Here is a 23961-nt window from a genome sequence, read left to right as displayed (position 1 = left end):
GACTGTGTATGTGTGTAATCTGATGTGTCTTCCCCTCAGAGTAAGTTCAGAAGGATGGGTACCATGCCCATCCTTGTCTCCTGCATCCCCAGTACCTGGTCATGTGGTAAGCAGTATGCAAAGAAATGAATGAATGAATGGGCTGGAGCAGGGGAAAGAATGCATTGATCAGGGGTCAGCAAAGGAGTCCAGAGAAATGAGGAAGCTCCGTAGGACCCTCCAGGCCACGGCCAGAAGAGGCTTCTGGCGCAGACCTCCCCAGGGCTGTGGAACAGAGTCTGGGCCTTACCACGGTCTCCCTGGAAATGGGCTGTCTTCCTGATACAGCCACAGCTGTGGCCATGGCAAGTTAGGCAGGAAAAAGAAAGCTTCTCTGGGACATCCTTCAAGCCCACGGCTACCCCACCTGAGCCTCAGACCTCCAAGCTGTAAGATCTGCTGCCACTTTTGCCTAGAACACCTACTTTGCAAGGTTGTTGTAAGGGTGCAGACGTAAAAAGGGTGACACTTGGTGTGCTCTGTAAGTCACATATCTAACCAGCGGCTGCCCCTGTGGAACTCATACGGAGTTCATGTAGGAACCAGGTGAGTTTATCAGGACGAGTTTAACCTGTTACAGCAGAGGAAAGTTCAAGGCCAGCAGGGAGCCTGTGGGAACAGCCGGGGCGGGTAATCGGTGAAACAGTACCCAGGCCACATTATCTCAGGTGCTGTGACTACAGCGTCTGCTGTCACAATGCCGAGAGAGCGGCTCCAGCTCCAAGTGAACAGAAGCTAGAGATGAACAGCACCCAGAGATGTGCCCAACACCAGCAGCACCCTACGACAGGTGCTGGACACAATGCGGTGGGGATGAGTCTAGATACAGGGAGGAACCCAAAGGCTGCAAGGTGGTGGGGGAGAAGGTGATCTTGCAAGTCCAGACCTTCTATTACCACCGTCTGCTCAGAGTCAGAGCAGGGTTGATTAATCCAGAGAGGGTAACATTTCTCTGGCTGCCCCTAACTATGTACATTTGTTCCTGGTGCCACTTTGCTGTGACATGTTTGCCTGCACTGGCAGCTCCAGTTCTCCCATCAGTCTCCAAACCAAAGCCAAGACACAGGATGTAGTACAGTCACAGGATTTGGTCCTTACCCAACCTACCTTTTTCCAACAGTCAGAGTGACCCAGCGGCATAATGGTGGACCTCATATTTTTCTTGGTTGATAGTATTGGACAAGGTGATAAAATGCACATTTAGAAAGAAGCAGATGGTGGGGAAGTTCACACACACACACACACACACACACACACACACACACACACACAGACACACACACACACACCCAAGGAAGTTTTCTGGCTGAAAAGAAAGTAGAACACACCCCAAAAACAGACACTGAATTTGTAACATCAAATCTAGGCAAATTCAGAACAGAGAAAGGCAAGTCACACTGTGCACACTGGTGTCTGAACTTTTCACCCGGAAAACTGTAAAGCATGCATGCATATACATACCCAGCTTGGGTACTGTCTCGGTACGGCAGCACGGAAAATACACTACAGAAGGATCTTCTGCCACTGATAAGGACTATTCTACAAAGTAAAAACAAAAAACAAAAAAACAAACAACTAACTAAATGCAAAGACTCCAAATTAAAAAAACAAACTTAAAATAAGTTCTACAGCAAATTAAGCATTCATGGAATTCACAGGCGTATTTGCATACTCCCGCCACCTCCTCCAACAGATGGCATTCTGCTCTTCTTGCAAAATGCAAGTCTGAGCGCAGCAGAAGTTTGCTGCCTTTCCCCACCCAAATATTAACACGTGCGAGACCAGCCAGACGTGAGAGGTGCTGGCTGGGATGTGAGCTGTGCATACAAGGCAGAGCAGACCACACTGAACCTTGGGTGGCCAGCACAGGCAAAATGGCCAATGCCACACCAAGACTACTGACTTCTGCCCACAGTGAACAATGTGAGGGCAACTGTGCCCAGAACTGTGAGCTGGTCAGATGTTCAGATGCCATTACCATCGTTAGCTTTTCATATTCTGCAACATGTTAGGTTCTGAGAACAGACTGAGGGAACAATTACATAATCAGTCTTAGCCACCATCGCTGCTATAAAGAATCTACTGGGAACGATTCTACACGATGTTCTTATGCAATCAAAGCCACTTGAAAAAACATTAAAAACAAAAACAAAACCCCTCAGAAGTACTTATCCTGCCGCCTGAGAATAACTTTTGCCAAAGGGAATTGCTGGTGAAAAAAGAATGAAGAAATGAGTGGAAAAATAAAAATCATCCTTTCTGGAACGAGGTCAATACAGTTCACATAAGGAGTTTATTTACTTTTTAAATTTCCTTCAATATTACAATGTCACAAACAGGGAAAATAGCACTACTGAGTACACCAGGGTTTGGGGATCCTAACCTTGTTTTGAAACTACGATGTTAAATTGCCCACAGCCCTGGGATGAGGTCTCGTCTCTGGCATGGCAGACAGACCACACTGCTGGCCCTGCCTCTCCAGTGTCGGTGACACAGTATTTTCCCATGTGCCTTATCACGTCCGAATTCTAAAGTGCCTGCAGGTTCCACCTACTGAAAAAAGTCAGTTCATCCTGTGTCTTTCCAGGCTATTTCTTCAGCCTGAGATGTCTTGCTTAGGCACAATTGGCAAACTCGCACGGAGTCTTCAAAACCTAACTGGGAAGTCACGCCTGCAGGTGAGCGGGGTGCACTGGTGGGCGCGGCTCCTTCCTAGTCACTTGTCCTCTCTTCTAGAGGGCAAGACTAAGGGTTCGGCATCGGACTGTTCCTCTAGAGATGCAGCCAATGTGTCTGAGACACGGTCTGGATTGCAAAGAGGCACCCAAGTATCCATCAAGGAGACCCAGGGCTTTCGCTCTCCATTGGCTCCACAGTGGGACCTATTTGCAGGGACAAAGAGGACCAAGGTGATGCTCCCAGCTTCTGATACCAGCCTTGTCTCCTTGTCTCTCTCTTCTGAGCCTTGATTTCCCCATCTAAAACATGGCACTCAATTGGGCATGGAAGCACACACCTGTTTTCTCAGTACTTGGGAGGCAGAGGCATGAGGATCAGACATCCAAGCCCAGCCTTGGCTATCCAACAAATCTGGGCTACATGGGATCCTGTCTGAAGAAACAACAACAAAAAAGAGTGAGTGAATTAATGAATGAACAAATGAATAGAATGAGGTAAAATTAATAATGATCTTATTGGGAAGTTGGAGGAGAAAAGGAGTTCAAAGTAGAAAAGCCCTTGGGGTGTTGCCCGGCAGACAGGATGCATGTTAAACGAGAATCATTTTCAATGTGGACTAGCTTCCTGGATGGAGTTGTCTCAGCATTGAGACCCTCTCCAGACCTCAGTGCCGCTAAGAGGCAATGCTGGGGGCAGCTGAGAGAGCAAACACGGGCCCCACATGATGTAATGCACACAGAGATCATTAGCTATCACACCCAGTTCTAACCAGGGAGTCGGCCAAGACCGTCACATCCTGAGTGGGCCCAAGTCATGTGTCACACCTGCCTGGACCACTGCACACGAATCCTAGAGACAACTAACATGGTGTGTCTGTGTAAATTCACTTACACTGACACAATAATGACTGAACAACTGATTCTGTAGCAGGTCATAAATGCTGTAGCCAGTAAGGCACGAGCTAATGAAGGCCTCGGTGAGGGCGACACATGAGCAGGTGTGGCCGCCCAGAGATGTGACCCTGAGTTCTTCCTTGCTGTGAATTCACCTCCCTAACTTAGTAGAAGATCTGCCTTCAGGCGCTTCTTAGCTGGGCACCCACGGGCTTCCTGGACTCCTAACAAGCCTGCCTTTACCTACGTATTCCATAGTCGCTTTCTAGTCCTGCCTGCAGGTCACCTTGAGAGTGACGGATCACCACACCACCACCACCACCACCACCAGAGCTGCTGGAGTCACAGAGGCTGCGTCTCCACTCTGCTCAGCCTGGACCCTTTCCAGATGAAGGACAGAGGTTCTCCCTATCCTCACAGTCCCTGTCACCCTTGCCATACCCCCAGCCATTCAACATCAGTGTCCCTGAAACACAGAGGAAAGAGGGTGTTGGCTAAACTCAACTGCTTTATTATTGCTGATTTCCTTCAGTACTCAGTTCTAATGTCTCTCTCTTTCCCACACACCAAATTTGTTTGGACACCTTTAATAGAACAAGAAAATGAGAGACTGTCAATGCCAAGTGCAATCCAAGTCTTCTCTTAGCATTTCACCCACAAAGGCGCCCATCAGTAAATGGGCTGTATTGTTCTATGAACCGAGGGTGTACTCTGGGTGGTCCTCACTATTAGGTCTAGGAGATGTTGACACCATGGATCTCATTCAGAAACTTGTTACTGTATTACATGAGCCAAGTTTAGCAACCGGGAACATAAACTGTTTCCCAACAATCCCACTGGGGTGGCTTTCTCCTTGGCTAGTCTGGAGAAGGGAGGTAGGGATGCAAGAGCCCTGCATCTTTGGGACGTTCCCTGCCATTTCTGGGCTCAACCTTCCTATGGACTCTGCTCTTGACAGGGGCTGGAGGAAGAAGCTATGGCAGATTGCATGGGAGATTCATGACAACATCACCAACATTGCCACTGGAGCTCCTGGGAACACATCTTCCATATTTTCCGGAGTAATCTGGCCTCCAACAGGGACTACAGGACTTAGCCGGATCAGGCAGGCAGCAACAGGTACAGAATGAAGCTTCTTACACAAGCAGCTGTGAGACATATCCTGTAGAACCAGGAGGCTCATGGGAATTTACAGCTTGGCTCTGGAGTCGCCCATCACAGTGGCGATGCCTCAGGAAAAAAACCAATTTGTTTGCCTCCTTCAAGGGTGTCTGCTCTTTCTGGGAGAATTAAATTGGACACTGGTGGTCATGAATGGCATCAGACAACCACACGCCATTTCCAATGGGCTCTTTAAAGGGAGCACACCGGTGTCCTTACCTCCAGCCACAGACACTGCCTTCTTTTCACATGGCACACCAAAAGCTCACACAATCTTCCCCATCTGGGACATCTAACAACTGAAGTCAAGATGTCCAGAAAGCTTTCCATAAAATGGAGTGGGAGCTGTTTGAGCCATCCCCTGAAGCACTGCCCCTAGTGAGGTAGCAGGTAACTGGTACACCTGCCCGTGACCTCGAGGTACCCGTCCTCATTAAAGAGACTCCATAGATTAACCCCATTATCTGGCTCCCAACTCCCCCTTTCCTAAAGGTTTCATGTTTCTCAGGGTTATGGATGATGCTTGTAGGGTTGGGGTTGGAACAAAAAATTAGACTCAGTATTTTCCTTAAGAAAAGAAAAAGGGGAATGGATAGGTATAGGATATTAAGGTAGATTATTGTATCTACTAGTAAACTAGTAAAATATCAACCTTAGATAAGTTGCACTTTTATGGATTCTTGTATATTGATACAAATGTAAACTATTTTTATAGTCCTACTTAAGATAATTTGTATATTGATACAAATACAAAACTATATCTGTTGTATATATATTTCTACTCCTATTTGAAGTATCTTGTATATTGATACAAATGTAAAATTATATTTGCCATACTATATGTATGTTCTACCTCTGTTTAGGATATTTTGTATATTAATACATATTGTTGCCATATTGCACTATACATTCCTACCTCTGTTTAAGACATTTTGTGTACTGTCACAATTTTGAGGTCATTGTCCTTTTACTGTACATTTATTTACAGACTGTTTACCTTGTTTATATGAAGCCTTAGTCCTTAGGTTATCTAGGTAGATAAGACTTACAGATTTATAGTCACCTATGCTTGTCATCTCTATAGTTATGTTAGTTAGGGTGTCTAGATTTACAGATACATACGTCAGATGGATAGGTAATCTTCAAACACTTCACAGACCTAGAGAATATGTCATTTAAATGACTTAGAATTCTGTTGACATGAGACATGATTGCTCCTGGCAGCACTGATCTGATCTGAAGAGAATGTTGGGCTTTTAAGACACTCTGTTTGGAAGTTTGTCCTTCCTCCCGGCATTATGGCCTGCTGGGCAAAGAACTGCCCTTGCCTCGACTGCTGACAGTGTGAATGCTCTTCTTTCTGGACAAGAAGGACACAAGGAAAAGCAACTACTGAACTCTGCCAAGGCAGGGTAAGATGGTCTTTCAAAATTCCTGCTTCTGAAAATGGTCTGTCAGATATTCTAGGCCTGTAGTCAAATTGGATGCCCCAATGGTGCTGAGAAACTTTAGGTGACTGTCCAGGCTGCCAGCTGTCTCTGTCTATTCTTGAAAGATTTCACAAAGCTGCTTGCGTGCATTTCCCATCTTCTCAGGTATTATTATTTTCCTCCTCAGGTCTTTGATGGGGTTGAAGACTAATAGTTACAGTTACAATCTTCTCATATCTTAGCTAGAATGGATTATGTACTAGATTCAGGTTCTTCAGGATAGGACAGCTTTTGGAATAATCTCTCTAACATACTATTTACCTATGTTCTAGATTTTAGTATGTGTCTCTTGTTTGATGTTGTTCTTGTTGGTTGTAGGTCCATTTTGTTTGGGTAATTGCCGGTTATTTCTCCTGGACAATACTTAATAATCATTCCTATTGTATATAATTTTGTGTTAGGTTAGAGCTTTCTTATTTAGACAAAAGGGGGAGATGTAGTGGGTAGCTGAGCCATGCCCTGAAGCACTGCCCCTAGTGAGGTGGTAGTAGGTAGCTGTTTCACCTGCCTATGACCTTGAAATGCATGCCCCTGGGGCGTAGCCACTGGGGGTGGGGACACCCTTAGGACCTGGGATGCATGTATGTGGCTCTCTCTTCCATACCTCGTGGTTCTGGATGCCGAGATCTTAGCTCAGGCAGATCAACGTGGGACATAGCTCAACTTTCCTGGACCCTACAATAAATCTCCTCTGGTTGTAAGTTAACCCCCAAATAAATTCCTTTGCTCATTAAATAGACTCCGTGGATTAATCCCATTAATAAAAGATTATGACTTCAAGAGTGGAATTAACCCCAGGGAGATGGGTCTGTGAGGAACCAAAGGTCACATTTCCATACAGACGTCTCTAGAGAATAAAACAAAACAACTAAGGAAAAGGCTCCTCAGGGCTGTGGGCCAGGCTGCCTCTGGACACACAATGTTTTCTAAAGCCTTCAGGAGATTGAGCGCATGCCCAGCAGCTCTGAACAGGCCTGAGTTTCTTATCCACAGGGGATCATGTCCATGCTCTTGGGAAAGAACAGCCACTCAAAGGGGATCTTTCAATTCTAAGCACAAATTTTCCACAGCCATGCTTTTTCATGGAATTTGCTTTCACACCCTCCGTTCAGTGTTGGTGACCTTGTACAACACCACCCAGGATGTTCAGTGTTGTTTGATGCCAAAAGCTGTCTTCTTGTTGCATTTCCAGCCCTTGAGGGGTCTGTTGGTCTTGAGAAATTTCATCGTTATTCCATAATAGCACAAATATTCCATAAGGATATTAAAAATGACCAAGCAGTTTAATGGAGTAACAGAAACAATTACCACACTTGTAACAATGGGGGCAAGTACAGTGGTGTCCAGACACAGTCCAGGGTCCATATCAAGTACCGGACACGAGCAGAAACACATTTTCCAAACTCATTCTTTCTATGCCTGGGAACAAGAGAAAATACTGACATGGCAGAACTGGGGACTGTGAAGAATAGGCCCTAACTTCTGTGGATACAGCCTTGTGTGGAAGTAAGAGCTTTCAGACACCCTGGGTCAGGATGAAACAATACACTGAAGTGGGTCTCACGTCCAGGAAGTGGTGTCTTCACAAGGAAAGAGTGATCTGTACAGACATCTGAACAGCAGAGGAAGAAATCACGTGATTATGAGACAGAGATGGGGTGATGCTGCTTAGGGCCGGGGATGCCGAGGACTGCGCCAACCACTGATGATGGTGGCAGAAGGGATGGCTCTCCCTAGAGCCCTCGGGGAACACCGTCCTGCATGCAGAGCCTTCAGAAACGACAGAAACCGTCTGTGTTGTTTGGACCACCCAGCTCTGGGGGCTTTGTAAGGCAGCCCAGGAAACGGATATAGCTGGCATCTGGCTGTGTTCTCTCTGGGGGGATCTACGCCCCCACCTCTGGGTAGGTCCTCTCTGCATGCACACTGTGCTTGCCGTGCCCAGAGGAGGTAACGTGTCAAAAGAAGAGCACAGTATCTGGAAAACCCAGCCTCTTCCCCGGTCCGCTTAGACCGTCTTTCCCACGGCCGCCCCTTCCTCCCTCACAAAGCTCAATTAAAAGCGGGAGGACTTGACCCTTTCTCTTACGCCTGAAGCTGGCAATTACATAATGAGTGTTGAATGAAAACTGCCACAGAAGAAGAAAATGTTCTTGTGTGCCCTACTTCCAAACTCGCTAGCCACTGGGGGATGAGCTTCTTCCTTCACCTCACATACCCCCTCCCTACCGGACAGGCCACTGAGGATAAGGGCAAAGCAGAGGTCTGTGGGCTTCCAAGAACATTCTTCACAAAGCGATCTGTTCCCTTCCGTCCGGAAATGGGATAGAGACTGTTTCTGTGTGGGAAGTTGGCAGGATGTTGTTGTCCTGAGAAGGGGGCTGGAACCCTGCCTGTGGTGTGCACAGCTAGCCTGGTGTGAGTGTTCAGTACCTGGGTCAGGCTCTAGAGGGGTGTGGGATTCTAGCAGGTAAGAATAATGAACTGGATGAAAGACTGGGACTCGGGCGGTGATGTTGAGCTGTAAGGACCCCGGGAGCGCAGGGAATGGCAAGAGACTTCTGAGAAACAAGCCAGTGATCTTCTGTCCTCCTCCTCCTTCTCTCCTCAGAGGATACTTTCTATGCACACCTTCAATGCCAGGCATTGCATGAAGCGTTGGGGACCTGAGGAATGATGTAGGCAAGAGCCCTACCCCGATGAAATTTACTGTTGGGTAGAAGACAGACTGCCACATTGACACAGAGGCAGGATTCTGTGGTGGACAAGCAGAGGGTACTGCTGAGCATAGGGAAAAAATCCAAACCAGATTGAAGGTAGGCTGCCTGAGGAAGTGACCCGAGGGTGAGGGACACCAGCCTTCAGCTGCAAGTGGAGGGAGTGGCAGAGAGGAACAAGACACAGAGCTGAAAGACAGCTTAGGGCAACCAGCAAGGACACCAGTGCTGCTCTCTGGCCCCCAGCATTTCCACCTACCGCACGCATGCTCAGCTGGAAGGCTGTTCTCCACCACCCACCCCGAGCTGGACATTCTAACACTCAGTTATTCACGCCTCAAATCTGTTTTTGTCAGCTCTATGTGTGGTTTCTAGTTACACTGGACCATTAAAGACTACAAAAATAAACTGGGTATGATGCACATGCCTGAAATCCCAGCACTTGGAGGCTGGCGCAGGAGAATTACTGAGTTCAAAGCCAGCCTGGAATGCATAGTGAGTTTAAGGCCCACCTGGGCTACATTTACCACTGAGTGGTTTAAACATTAGGATTTCTCTCTCAGTCCTGGGGCCAGAGGTCCAAGATCAAGGTGTGGAGAGAGCCATGTGCCCTCTGAAGATAAGACGGGTCTGTTTGCCAGGACTGCTTCCAAACGCAGGGCTTCCTAAGGCAGAAGGTCCTCCCTGAACAGTATCTGTTTCTTAAGGACATCACTCCTACTGGACTACAGACTCTAACCCATCATGACCTCAGCTTACCCAATTACACATGCAAGGACTCCATTTTCAAATTAGCCCACACCCTGAGGCATGGGGTGGGTACTAACATATGAATTAGGGGACCCACAAACCCAGAACAGAGAAGTTTGGGGGTGCTGAACAATGTCATAAAAGTTAGACAGTCTCTTAGGGAGACTAGCTCCCCCGGGACAGCACTTGGAGCCACAGTGAGTGTGACTCTCGCCTAAAGCTGTTGGCCAGAAGTTATTACAGTTTTTCCTCAGAGCAATGTCACCTCACTGACCAGTACCAAAGCCTGGCCTCCCCCAACCCCAGGCCACCTGTAAACGAAGGAGAAAATGAACACTCACCCACCATCAGCCAGATGGTGGTGTGCACCTTCGATCCTGCTTGGGAGGCGGAGGCAGGAAGACTGAGTAATCCCATCACTCGAGTGACTGAGCGGGAGGATCATAAGGTCCATCCAGACCAGCCTGGGCTGCACAGACTGTCTCAACAATAAAACAATGAACCTGATCCACCCAAGGAAGATTTGGTCCAAACGGAACTGGGTCCCACCCAAAACTGTCTGTCTGTCCTCTGTGACCTTCACTTCTTATCAATTTCGAGCTGAAAATAACAACAAGGACCTGCAGGCCATGATCTTTTCAGCAGCAGAGACAGACAGACAGACATACACACCCTCACTCACACTTACACGCTCACACCACAGGGAGGGCCAGTGTTGTGTCTGTGCTTTCCATAGACCGGTTTTGTTTGTTTTGGACCAGGGTCCTGCTATGTCGCCCACGCTGTCCTCAAATGACCCTCCTACCTCACCCTGGCAAGTAACTAGGATTAGAGGCATGCATCTCTGTGCCAGCCTTCTGTACTTGTTTAGGGACTTTTAAAGACAGGCTGGTCAGGACCTTACTATCCTCCTGCCTCAGTCACTTGAGTGATGGGATTACGAGTGTCCTCATCACACTCAGGACTCTAGGCTTTTTAAAATTTCTTTGTAAGCCAAGTGCACGTGGTGCTGATCCTGCGTGCCAGCTAAGGCCCAGCCTTTCCTCCCTCCTGCCATTCACACGCACTGGAGGTGGGTCCCAGGGAACACAGCGGGCAGGGGCTCCTATAGACGGGTGTCCACTTACTCCTGGACCGCGCTTTTGCTGAAGATGAGTGGTAAACACTGGCAGGGATGAAGGTGCCACCCGCAGCCCTGCCCATGTGGCAGTGACAGTGAGACCTAGTCTATTCATGAAGACAAATCTGAGCAGAGTGGAAGGTACACGCCATCTCCACAGCAGGTGGATCTGCTTCATGGAGAAGGGTGGCGCCAAGCTTCCTCTGACGCTCTCAGGTTGCTTGAAGGTTTTGGAATGTGCCATTTCCTCTAACTCACTTTCCCAACCTGTTAGTCTGAGGGGTTAGGGTGAAGCGATCACAAGCCAGGTCTCCGTGTCCTTCTGACCCATGCTGCCCCTTCCCCTCCAAAAAAGGGAAGGCCACAATGTCATCTCAGCTCCTGTTCTGACAGCTTCTTTTTAAAGGCTGATAAAAGGTGCTGAAATCCGCCACGTGTTTTCTTTCACCTGGTTCAAAATTCACAGAAGCAACAGCTTCGTTCTTTATCGTCTCCCATCTTGAGTCCTTTACAATCACTTTGAAAGTTCCTCTCACAGGAGACGGCAGCAGAGAGCATTTCTTGATCCCTTCACAAGCAGTCCCAGGAAGTGACACTTTCAGGGCATGTGGCAGCTACACTGGGTAGCTGGTGGGCATTCAAAGCCAGCCAGCTTAGGACTCCCAACACGTGCTCATGGGTCTCAAGGGCTGCAAGGACCAAGAGGCAGCAAAGTCTCGTCTTTCCTAACGGCACTGTGCAGGTGAGAAGTCATGACAGCCATGTCTGCCTTCAGTTTTCAAGCTCAACATGGGAGTCTGTCACTCTGGTGGCTCAGTTCCACTTGCCCGTCAATGAGCTTTTGAGGAGGCACCAGGTAGTCTTGCTTTGAGAGGTTCTGTGAGCACCTGTCATTGTCCCAACACATCTGCCTGATTACTGAGACTGTTTAACCTTCTCCCCTCCAGGCACAGTAGGACACTCAGTGAAGATTGGAGCCAGCAGTGACCAGCAGCTCCTCTTGGCGACCACCCGGCCCAGGGTCTTCAGGTATTACAGCATGGGGCAGCTGCCCGCCCCTCTTTCTCCACAAAGGGCTGTCTCTTCAAAGGGCTGGCACTCAAGTTTATAGATGGCTTTTTACAATTTTGAGTTGGTTTTCAACTTCACATTGAAATGAATTCACTTTAAGGAGACCACATATACCCACTCTTTCGTTCTCCCAAAAGTCACCCGAAGTGACTCACAACGCTTGTCCTTGGCTTCTGGTTGGCTTGAGTGACTGCATTCAAAGTCAAGCCAGATCATCCCCTCCTGTCTCTGCTCAGCAAGGTTCCTGCGTTGGCAGCTGTCCAAGTGGACAACCCCCAGTTTCTCAGGGATCAGCTCCCCTTCCTGTCTCCTTTTCACTCTGTCCCACCTCAATGACGTTCCTCAAATACACTCTCCATGTTCTATGCTCCATTCACTCTAAATGCTCCTATCGGACGGTCGGAGGGTTGGCCCCCTCACCTCTTTCACACCTCTGCTGCAAGGTTTCCCACGGGCCCTCAGCACACCCCCATTCTGCCCTGCTCACCACTGCGGCTTCAGTCTCTCTAGCCTGTATCTCCTGGTCTGTATTAAATCATTTATCACCTGTCTCTCTCCAGCTAGTCCCTGACCCTGAGAAGCAAGACCATTGTTTTGTTCATGAATGCATCCTGTAAGACCTACGCAGAGCAGGTACCAGCAGGATACGATGAATGGGCTGTACATGTGCACCACTGTGTTCCATGTGGTCAGTAAACTGCTATCGAGAAAAAGGGAGGTGAAATTCCAAAGCCGTCACTGTGGACCATATGCCCTGTGCTGAAGGGAAGGGTAGCAGGTGAAAAGCTCCACACTGTAAGACAGCACGCTGTGGTCAAGTATGGGGACGATCTCCACGGAACCCTCATTCTTCCTCTCTTTTAAATGTGTGTTTGTGTGTGGTACAAGCCATAGGAACATGGAGTGGGCGTGCCAGGAACAGGCAACGTCAAATGTCATTAGCACTCTCGAGACAGGGTACCTCACTGAACCAGAGGCCACTGTGTTGACTAGACTGGCCATCACGGAGGTTTCCAGATGCCCCCGTCTCTGCCCCCAGTGCTGGGAGTATAGACAGGAGCAACCATACATTTGACAAGGTCCCAGGAATCTGACTCCAGTTCGCATGCTTATCAAAACGCACTCTCACTCCCACCCTTAAAAATGATGAGTCAGTGGCCAAGGATGGAGGAGAAAAAACATGTGGTGTGAGTGAGACAGAATGGACTGAGGACTACGAGAAAGAAAATCAAGTCAGACTCCCACAAGGGCACCTGGTGTCCAGGCACAAGGCTTATCCCAGGAAGCGGACTACCGTGGGCCATCCTGTTACAAGGAGCATTCTAAGTAAGACAGAACGCTCATGTGAGTCACGCTGGGACTGACTCCAATCGGGTACAAAAGCCATGCATGTGTCAGGGCTAGCTTTCCACCAGGGCAGGCTAATGCAGGCTCTATTGTACTTAAGTCAGCATCCTGCCATCTTAACGCCAAGAGCCTTTAACGTGACGTCCCTTCTACACCGTAACTGATGGTCTGGCTAAACTGCATCTGTTCTTGATAAGCTTAATCTCACTGTACTGGGCCCAGCTCTTCCAGTTGATAAAGCAACTGTACCTCGGTTCCCATCTGTACAGACATCCTCCACTCCGGTCCTCTGAGGCTGATCGTGAGAGTTACAGCCTACTCTCCCGTCTGTTCCACAGAGCAGAGACCATGCTCACCGCACGACAGTCTACTCTAGTACACTGGCTGAGGGTGATCAGTCAGCAAACCTCAGCCCGTGCACACTGTCGGGTCTAAAGCCCCAGCCCTCCTCCTGTTACATCCACTGGGATCTGCTGTAAATGAAGAACAGCCTAATGTTTTGCTGAAATCAAGAAATGTAATGTCTACAGCACTCTCCTAATTTACTAACCTAGTTATTCCATCAATGAGGAAATGAAGCTAATTTAACAAGACTTCTCCTCAGTGAACTCATGTGGATGGCTAGCAACCTCCACACGCTCTTCTAAAACACACACACACCATCTGTTCCTCATCTCTGCCAGCAAACAGCCGGAGGCCTGTTGGGCTGATAATTAAAACTTACCCTCTGCTACCACCACAGACTCCTTTGGACTTTCTTAAAGTAGTGCTTGTCTGGCATTAGGCTTAGAACTTAAAAGAAAATTCTTCATGGTATACCGAAGACCATTTCCTATTATTTCTTTCCATTCCCAGCGTTTGGTCCTGAAGCTGCGACACCATTTACGAGGCCTCCTGACTCAGTTTGTCCAGTGTGTGCGAGCACCCGCTGTGTGGCTGGCACACTGCTGAGCTTCCGTGCTTTCCAGTTCTCCTCGAAGAGGCTGGAAGTAGGTCAGCAGCTGACCTTTGCTGACCTTCAACCCCAACAAGTCCACTCTCCCTTCCTTCCTCTGTCCCTATTTCCAGCGTTTTGTTATTTTATCTTAGCCAAATAGACATAAAATGTGAACCACGCCATTAGACGACTCTCAGTGCAGCCTGGGGTGACTGAGCCTAGCCACAGTGTGCGCACACATCACCATTTCACAGCCTTTCCCTCACCCCAACTGTGCCCTCTCCCTGTGACCCCTGTTAACTCATCTATTTTCTAGCTCTCTGGAGTCACTGCATATTTCACACAGATGTGGTTCTACAACATCTGACCTCGTGTCTACTTTAATCCTCACGCCACAGCTTTTCTTAAGGTTCATATTAGCTGCACTGGGTCCCTGTGCGGCCCCTCCGCATGGATGGCGCTGCTCTGCATATAACTGTGCTTGATTTCTACTCTCTTCTCCGGGTCTTGGTTACCATGGAGAAAGCCGGGTCCTTCTTTTCAATTCCCATTACGTATGCACCTTGCTGTCTATTACAGCTACTTGATGTTCTGCTGTTCGAGCAACTTCCGATTTGTTTCCCATGGCAACTAGACCACATCACAGTCCCAGTTCCCCGCTTCTCCTGCTCTTCCTCTTGGGGTGGTGACACGTGTGGGCACACGGAGAAGCCGGAGGTTGTCTTTCTCAGTCACCCTCCGCCTGATTTTTTGAGACAGGGTCTCTGGTTGAACCTGGAGCTGACTGAAATGGCGATGCTGGCTGTGACCTTCCTCCGCCTGCCGTGACCTGCTGCGGTGCACTGGATGGATGGCCAGCTCCGGCATCTTCGTGATGAAGAGGTGTGCAGTCACACACTGGGGCTGCAGTTCCGGCTCCTCCTCTCAGTGTTTGCTGAGTTAACTGGGACTGGGACTGACCACTGCTTTCACTTCCCAGCACCCCCGGGAACTTACTGGCTTAAAGCAACGACGTTCCTATCTTCAAACTCTAGAGTCAGTCACTAACACCGGCCTGCAGGTGTCCGCCGCGCTGGTCTCTGGAGGCTGTGGGGAGCACTGGTTTGATGGTGCTTTTTAGCTGCTTGTGGCCACTTGCATGCCTGTCTTTCAGCCCTATCTCCACTTTCAAAGCCAATCAAGGCTAGGCCAATGTCATATCCCACCATCGGATTCCCTCCCCACCTTGGAGGACTTTGATTATAAAGGCTGTCCGTGTTCAACAGGTGTGGGAGGGGAGGACGCCTTGGTGTGAGACACCATTGTGACAGCTGCCTGTGCTCACAGGTGTGTGGGGGGACACTTTAGTGGGGAGACGTTACTCTGTTTACCACAAACAAGAGAGTGACGTCTGCCTTATAAAAATCAGTCCAAGGATTACTTTTCTTTGAGCATTGGAGATGGAGCCCAGGGCCTCGTACATGTTAGGCAGGCGCTCTAGTTCCAACCCTGATTATTTGTATTTCTGATTCTTTCCCTTCCTTGAGTTCTAGTCCTGAAGACTGCAACTCATTCAAAAGGCGCCTACTGGTGTCCAACAAATACTCAGGGATTGTTTTTTCAGTCTTGGCCACCAAACTCAGGGCCTTATATAGCCAGGAAAAAGCTCTGTCAACAAGCTCCACCCCAGCCCTTGGCTTCTGTGACAGGGACCCCCAGTGTGAGTCACTGCCCTCCTCCCAAATGCCGAGATCACAGGCATGCTCACCACACTGGGACAGCCTACTGAGGTTCTTGACTTTTGAGACAAGGCCTTACTACGATGCCCAGGCTGGCCTGCAACTCAGAGATTCACCTGCTTCTGCCTCCTGGGTACTGGGATTAAAGATGTGTGCCACCATGCCAGGTTACCTGTTGAGTTTTTAGTTGATAAAACAAAACATTGAGTGCTTCAAGCCTGGCACCCAGAGAGCACTGAGTCACCTCTTGCTAGTGAGCATTGCTCACGTCCACCTTGTGACAGCTGCTACTTTATCAGCTCTTTGGCAAGGCAACCCTCGCCACAAGAGTCTACTTCTCAGCTGGGAACCACTTTCTTTTCCTACTATGCACCCACAATGACCCCCCAGGGCTGGAGCATAAGCCCGTCTCCCACGTGAGACCTAGAGCAGCAGGTCCCACTCCGGTCTCCCTGCCTGTCGGTCAGGCCAGGGACCACGGCTTGCTCCTGTCTCAGAGGCTAGCCTGCGATCTGTGTCAGGGGACGGTCCTTTCTAGCTTGCCCAGCTGCAGGAGGACACACAGCTGTTTTCCTCCGCACCTTCTTCCTCACACAATTCACGCGTGAATCCACCATGGCAACCTTGTGCTTCCGTCCAAACTGGGTGCATCTACCTCACAGGCCAGCGAGGTTTGTCTACGTCACAGGGGGATGCCGGTCCCCAGTAGGGAACAGGGAGCCACCTCAATCTCAGGGATTTATTCCTCAGCGGACACTTTGATGCTATCAACTAGGAGGCCAGCTCAGGTTTTGTATTTGTGTTTTTGTGTTTGCTTTGTTTTCCAATGCTACAGTACTGTCTCCCATTATATACAGTTCTCAGTTTGGGGGTACCTTTCTCTCATTTCTATCTCAAAATTATGTTTCAAACTCATTTCTAGCCCAGAGTTTTGTGCCAATGTTCCCTGCTTGTTCTGTGAGATGCCAACTGTCTTCAATCCCGGCCTCTATCATACTGCAGGCATCTAGGGGTACGGGAGCCTCCACACCAGCATCTTCGGGGTAGATGAGTCAAGGGCCCCAGGTTTGTGCTCAGACTGAGAAACTAGACTGTGAGGTTAAGGGAAATCACCAGAGGGTCTGCACAGCAGTAAGCAGGCATATGCCATGCCAGAGCGGTGATCAATACTCCTCAGGTGGGAGCCTGCTGGGGGCCTGAGCCAAACATTCACACCACTACTCCTGAGGCAAGGGTACACGAAACTTCAGCCATCACACAGATCGCTTCAAAGCACATGACTGGACGTCCCTCTTCCCAGAAGGGCTGGACCTACAGCTCACTGAATGTCTAAGCACACCCACAGGAGATCCTGCGCTGCTGCCTGCAGCCAGGCAGAACGGCCACTCTGCTCCCTGAAGGAACAGCCCACATTCTCCCATTCCAAACCCCAACCACTGTTTCCTTCCCTTACCTCAGAAATCCTATTTTCTTCCTGGCTTCCTTTCTGGTTTTGTTTCACACAGTGACGACACAACCTTACTAATAAATTCCAGGGTAGAAGAGGAACCTCACTGGCCCTCTCATGCGCTTGCTGACCTGGGCAGGTGGAGCACCCCTACAGCCTGTGGTTCTTACGGCTCTGGTTTCTACCTTTACCACCTGTCCGAGGTCTTCAGGGAGGCTGCGATCTGGACACCTGGCTCATAGCTCACGATCAGAATTTCTGATCCTACAGCCTCTGTGGACTGTAATGTTACAGCAGGCCCTAGGTGGGGTGTGTGTATGGGGGGTAGCTCCACACTGTAACTTGAAAGCCCATTCTGCTGATCCTCCATTACCTTCCTCCTCTCACCGCCTAACCATGCCTGGGACCCCTCCGATGGCATGCCAGGACCGCCAGGATTGAAAGTGGAATCCTTGAAACTGGGCTCATCTCTTTGGCTTTGTCATTGATTTTATTTGGAAATTACAGCCTTTCTGTGTTTATATTACAGTTAAAGAGATAACAGGGAAAAAAAGATTTAAGTAAAGACTAAAAATGGCACTAGAAACAGCCTCAAAAGCAAACAAAGATAGTGACTGAGTGAATGAGGCACAAAATCTGAAGAAGACAGTGAGCACCAGACTGAAAACGAAAATGCAGGGTATTGCACATCGTGAACACTGGCTGGGAACCGTAATGGGAAGATCCACACGAAAGTCTGCAAAGGTATTTGAAGGCCTGGACTGTGCTGTCCTAAAAGCATCACAATGGTTATAAAAACATGTCCTTGTTGTAATAAGGCTCAAAAAATAGGTATAAGCCTCAAGAAAGCAGGCATTTAAAAACTTCTTCCTAGTGCTACTCCATAAGATGTAAACTGTATTTCCTACCCTCAGAAGAACAGGCTTGCTGGCCTTAATGAGCATCCCTGAGAGACATCTCAGCCATTTCATTTTGTAAGAACTGGAGAGTGTTAGTGAGGCCACATGGCCTTCTAGAAATCCTACCAAATGAGGTGGGCTGGCACCGACCCTCTGCTCTGGATAGCATGTCAACTAAGAGGAACTATTCTTAAGGGTCAGGGAGCATCAGTAGACACCAGAGGTCTCGGATGAATGGATAGTAAGCATGCTGGCAGCAATTCCAATCTATCTATCCTCCGGAGAATTTTAATATTAAGGTTGTATGCTTTTCAACCATAATTGTTATTTAAGGAAGGGATGGAGAAAGCTTTCCAGTGGATGTCAGCAGGCCCAGAATCCGCCGAGGAAAGATCCACCAGCCAAAGTCCAGATTCTGCCCTCCTAACTGCCTCCACTACAGCCAAGGCCGCGTTCAGGCGCAGATCTGGCAGCCTTACTGCCTGGCCCAGACAGTGCTGGCGGAAATGAAAACAAAACAAAGCAGAGAAACAACACGAAAAAGAACTGTTCCTCCGTTCAAAGTTTTCTATGAAAACACCCCATGTCCTATCAGAACTCCAGTGAGCTGCGGTCCAAGCTCTCATCAGGCCTTTAGAACTTGGATTCTCCAGGTCGTGATGTCTGGGGATGTGGCATCTGCTAGGAACGTGCTAGGTTTAGCCCTGCTCAGCTCTGGTCACTAAGATGGTCATCTCCCCTCCCCTGGCTCCCTCCCCTGGCCTCCCCCCCCCCCACCTCGCCCTGTGGCCGGCAGCTGTGTGCTGGTGGGGTACCTGCCATTCCTGGTATCATGCTGACGCATGTTCTTGATAAAATGAATCTTCTTAAAATTCTTTGGTCTGGGAGAACCTGAGAGTGTTCGACATCTGGAAAAAAAAAAAAAAAGAGTCATTTAAAAACCACTGTCCTTGCCCACTGGACAACTGGGACATCTCCACACAAAAGACAGGAAGGAAAGACCCGCCAAATGACTGAGTCACCCCTGGCAGGCAGGAGCGGGGGTGGGGTGGCATAATGAAGACAATACAGCCAGCCCCAAGCAAGGAAACTTTAAAAACCAAATGACAGACAATTCCCTTGATGATACTGATAACATTTTATATGAGTCTCTGAAAAGCTAGCTGGCGACAACTATTGTCCCCAATTACAATAACATAACCTAAATGGATCCCAAGGACATTAGTCTTCTTGTTATCCTAAAAGAAAGACCCTAAATCTACAGAGGTAACAGGAACAGAACTCAGTAAATTTAAAAGATTTGGGGCTGGAGAGATAACATGCAAAATCCATTTTAAAAACAGCCCTGAGTCATTTTTCTTCTGGAGTGGGAATTGGGCCTGAAAACCCTGGACAGTTGCCAAACTCCTGACTCCACCTGGGAAGTCACGGCTTAAATCCGAATGAGAATTAGGACCTGGGTGTTGCTGTTTCAGCTCATTGCTTCAGAATAAACGTTAATAAGTAAATATCTATTGAACCAAAGTGACCTGAATTTAACAGGTAAAGTCCCCCCGAGAATGGGCAGCATTGTTGCTTCTGACAAACCACAGCTGAGGAAGCGTAGTTGTGAACAGTGATTGTTGAAGTAACCTGGTAAATGTTAACTTACCAAACCACACAGACACCACTACCAAAGCCAAAAATCCCACCACGACGAGGCTGTTTTGTCTTATCTTGACAAAGGGAATTACGACACTCCTATTTTTAATAGATTTTTAAATATTTTTTACCTTCCTGACTATAGGCCCGAGAGCTGGCTCCTGGACACCCACAACCTCATACTTCCAAAAACAAGTTCTGGAAAAGCAGTCCCGGGGTCCCCAAAGCCCACACTGAGCTCTGGGTGGGGACATCATCTGAACACAGTCAGCTCGGTCTCAAGGCCACAGAGGGAGGAGACTCCATGGGAGGTAACGTTAATAGCAGAAGAGGTGTGGGGCACATGTGGGACCTGAACTGGGGAACAAGAAGGGTTCTAGACCTACAGGGGAACCCCAGTCTTTACTCTCCTCCAGGGCAGTCTCCAAGGTGGTGGCAGGTCTGGTCCATCCCATCTACACTAACCAACCCTTCTAACAGAGGCCAGCCTTTCTGGAGGCCCTTTCTTAGAATACAGATCACAATATATATATATATATATATATATATATATATATATATATATATATATATATATATATATATATATATATATATTTTTGGTTTTTCGAGACAGGGTTTCTCTGTGTAGCTTTGCGCCTTTCCTGGAACTCACTTGGTAGTCCAGGCTGGCCTCGAACTCACAGAGATCCGCCTGGCTCTGCCTCCCGAGTGCTGGGATTAAAGGCGTGCGCCACCACCGCCCGGCCTATATTTTTTAATAAAGCAAATAAACAAAAAACAACACCCTAAAATATAACCTCACTTGAATAAATTGCACTAATGCAAGTCAATGCATGCCCCAGCAAAAGCATGCAACCAGATAGTATTTTGGTGGGTTTTTCCTATGAAAAGTCCTTCCATGGGCTGTGTGTCCAGAGAGGGAGAGCCCCACTCCCCATCACTGTCCATTACAGTGGGCTAAAACTTCAGCAAAGACATGGTCCTCCCAACCTCCAACCCTAAAATTACTATACACTTGATTCACAACTGCTGGCGTTATAGACCACTCAGGGCTCCCAACTAACTATTAGCGACACTTCCAATCCCTGCTGCCGTTAATTAATGTGAGAATTAACATACATGTGTTTCATAAATGGCCAAGTAACCCGTTGGAATGAACGCACTTACACACACGCACGCATACACAGTCATATGCAAATTTCAAGTGTTATTAATAAGCTGTGAGCTGGGTGGGGGATAGGAGGATGGACCTCCATGTTCTCAAAACAGTAGCTCTTATTAAAGGCTCCGAATTCATAGCTTTAAATGGGAATTTCTTTAGAAGCCTTGCAGAGTGCTGCCTGAAGAAACCAAGCATAGGCAGAACCAGAGATGGTGCCTAGCAGCTCCATCTCTCCTCCAGACTTCAGATTTCTTAGTTCAGGGCTCAAGGGAAACAGAGCCTCCATCTGCCTTCTTAAGATGCTCTCTGGAAACAGACCCAGAACCCCAAATTGCCCCCATGCTGACTCCAGAATGACTGCTTAGGTCTACCTCAAGGTTCCCACTGTCTTACAGAAGGTTCTGGAAACACGGGGTTGCTGAGAAAAGAACCATTAAAGCATAAACATACAAGAAGCTATGCCTCCAGGGCATTCTGGGTAGGGCCACAGGTTTAAGACTGTCCTGTTCCTTGCTCTGCCCCACCCCCAAACCAGAGCTTTCTGTTCCAGCCAGTCGGAGAGGAAGAAGGCTAAGAGCTAGATGGGGAGCAGCTGGCGAGCTCACCACGCCTGTCACCTGACGAGCTTTGGACCCCGGTAGCTACTGAAGACAGAACTGAAGGAGAACAACCTGGGTCTCATTTGTTGGGCTGCCATGGAGACTGGAAGTCAGCTAAAGGGCCACAGGTGGCTGAGTGCCAGCTGGGTAAGTAGGTGGCCGCAATAATGGCTTCAACAGGGGTAGCGCCAACACCCACCCACCAAGTCAGTCTCAGAAAGCAGACAGGTGCTGGCAGCTGCCACAGCTGCAGGAGTCCAGTCAAGGCTGCTTCAGGGCTCTAGAAGAGATGTCCTAGTGTCCTGTTTGGGGGTCCCTGGTGATCACCAGGCAGGTGGCAAACTCCTCTTATCTTGGAGCTTTGGGTGGACACAGGAAACACTGACTGTGATATACCAGAGAAAAGATAACAATAAAAGGCCCATCTCAGATGTCAGCTCTCTGCTCCCCACTAACCTAAGCATTCAACCAACACGCCAGGGAATCAAAGATGCGCTGTAAGCGTACCATTAGCGACGATTGCCAAGGAAACCGGAATACTGGGCCGTAGGTGACAAGAGGCTGGGCGAGGGACTAGTTCACAAAGCTGCCTGCACCAACATGTAAACACCTATTTAAAAGCATACACTCTGAGTGATGCAAAGATAAACTGGAGATAATTAAATTAAAAACTAATTCAATGAAAGTTTAGCTCTTCCTTGTTAGCATTGATTAGAGGATACACTCAATTATGCTGAAGTTTTAATAGGCACTTTGGAGGCAACTGTTTTATATGCTAACCTTAAAAGCAAGCTAGGCTGGAAGCCTTCCTTCCACCCCCACAGTTCCCAGAACACTTCAGGGCTGTTACGGGGACATTTCCTCTCAGAGGCTGCAAAACAACTTCACAGGTCATCTGGGCCCTCCCATTTTACAGATGGGAGAACTGAGGCTCATCTGATGCCAAGTGAGTCCTACACTCCGGACTAGCACGCCTTTCCCTACATCACTTTATTTCCTAAGAGCAAGACATTTCTAAGTAAATATGAACCCCTTTTTTGTAGTCTTTCCCCTTATTTGCTCATTTACATATGTATGTACCGACTGATGGGAGCACACACAGGCCACACAGGACTCGTGTGGAGCTCAAGAACAACCTATAGGTTGTCCTCTTCTACTATACGGGTCCCAGGGATCGAACGCAGGCCATCAGGGCTGGTGGAAAGGGCCCGACCCTCTGAGCATCTCACCGGCCCTGAGAAGTTGTTTTTTGTTTTTGTTTTTGTTTTTGTTTTGATTGTTTAGTTTTTGAAGTTCATTTGGAGAAATAAAGACTTCTAAAACTGCCTTGATTTCAGGTTACTTTGAGATGTTTACATTTACACGTTTCCTCTGAAATCCAGGACACTATTCTGTAAGCCCGGTTTGGGAGAATAAGTCGTTTTCACTCTTTCTCCAGTCGGGGTACACCTAAGAGGAGGTCGCAGGGGTGACGGCACCCAGGTCAACCTCAGCCCTCTGACTTCCCGGGGACACGACAGCCCGGTCTTGAACCCCAGTGGGGGTGGTTTCTACCTCTACCCTGATCGGCTGGGGTTCTGCTAACAGTTGCCACACAACTCCCAACACTGGCTTCTGGAAGCTCTAGCCCCCACTCTTCATCTCTCCTCACTGCCTCCCTGTCTGCTGCCGGCGGGGCTGGGGCGGGGATGGACCTGGGCTCTAAGGTCACCTGGGAGCAGTGTTTTCCTTCTTCCGTGCTCACCAAGTACATGGACCAAAGCCAGTTCCCTGCTTTGCGTTTTAATGGAGCTGATGTGTGGAGCCTTCAGGGAAATGGCTTCTAGTCTGTAATACTGCCTCACAGAACATGTCCTTTGGGGCTTCTGGGAGCCTGATACATTTCCAGAGACTTCAAAAGTAGAGACCAGCCTGCCAGCCCCTGCCCTTCTGGATGACATCAGTGACCAGATTCACAGTCAACTGATATCTGGGTTTGTTCCTCTTCTTCCCATATTGGTGAGGAGCCCTCTCAGGACATCCCTCTGGCCTCCACAGTGGCGCTGCCCAGGCTCCGGAGGGGGGGAAGCTACATCCTGGAATGTAGCCAAGCAGATGTAACACAGATGCAGGTTTGGGGCTGATGCCAGTCCACAGGCGCTCGCAGCCTCCCATGGGCCTTCTTGTCTGCCCTCTGCCCCACCATCCTCACAGTGAAGCCACACCTGTCTCCCTGGCCTTGGTGATTTCAAAGGACGGAACCACACGCTTTTCCCTTGCCAGCTTGGAGCTGCAGGGAAAAGGCAGGA

The 23961-nt window shown here is 48.6% G+C and overlaps 1 protein-coding gene across 4 annotated transcripts in view; it reads right to left on the bottom strand.

Annotated features, from left to right (window-relative positions):
* The window catches only part of Cables1 (Cdk5 and Abl enzyme substrate 1), a 110035-nt gene that overhangs the window by 37928 nt on the left and 48146 nt on the right, over positions 1-23961 (bottom strand). For 3 of the 4 annotated variants that reach the window (XM_052741531.1, XM_052741533.1, XM_052741534.1), the window contains exons 3-4: positions 19084-19176; positions 1501-1578 (exon numbers count right to left, since the gene is read on the bottom strand). In XM_052741531.1, coding sequence (XP_052597491.1) covers positions 1501-1578; positions 19084-19176 — 171 coding nt within the window. The remainder of the gene's footprint in view (positions 1-1500; positions 1579-19083; positions 19177-23961) is intronic. The other variant, XM_052741532.1, reaches the window with a different exon arrangement.

Source organism: Peromyscus californicus, unplaced genomic scaffold (genome assembly GCF_007827085.1).
Source record: "Peromyscus californicus insignis strain IS unplaced genomic scaffold, ASM782708v3 Scaffold_17__1_contigs__length_78620276, whole genome shotgun sequence".
Lineage (NCBI taxonomy): Eukaryota > Metazoa > Chordata > Mammalia > Rodentia > Cricetidae > Peromyscus > Peromyscus californicus.
Note: the sequence above shows the minus strand (reverse complement) of the source record. Positions and strands in the feature narration are given on the sequence as shown.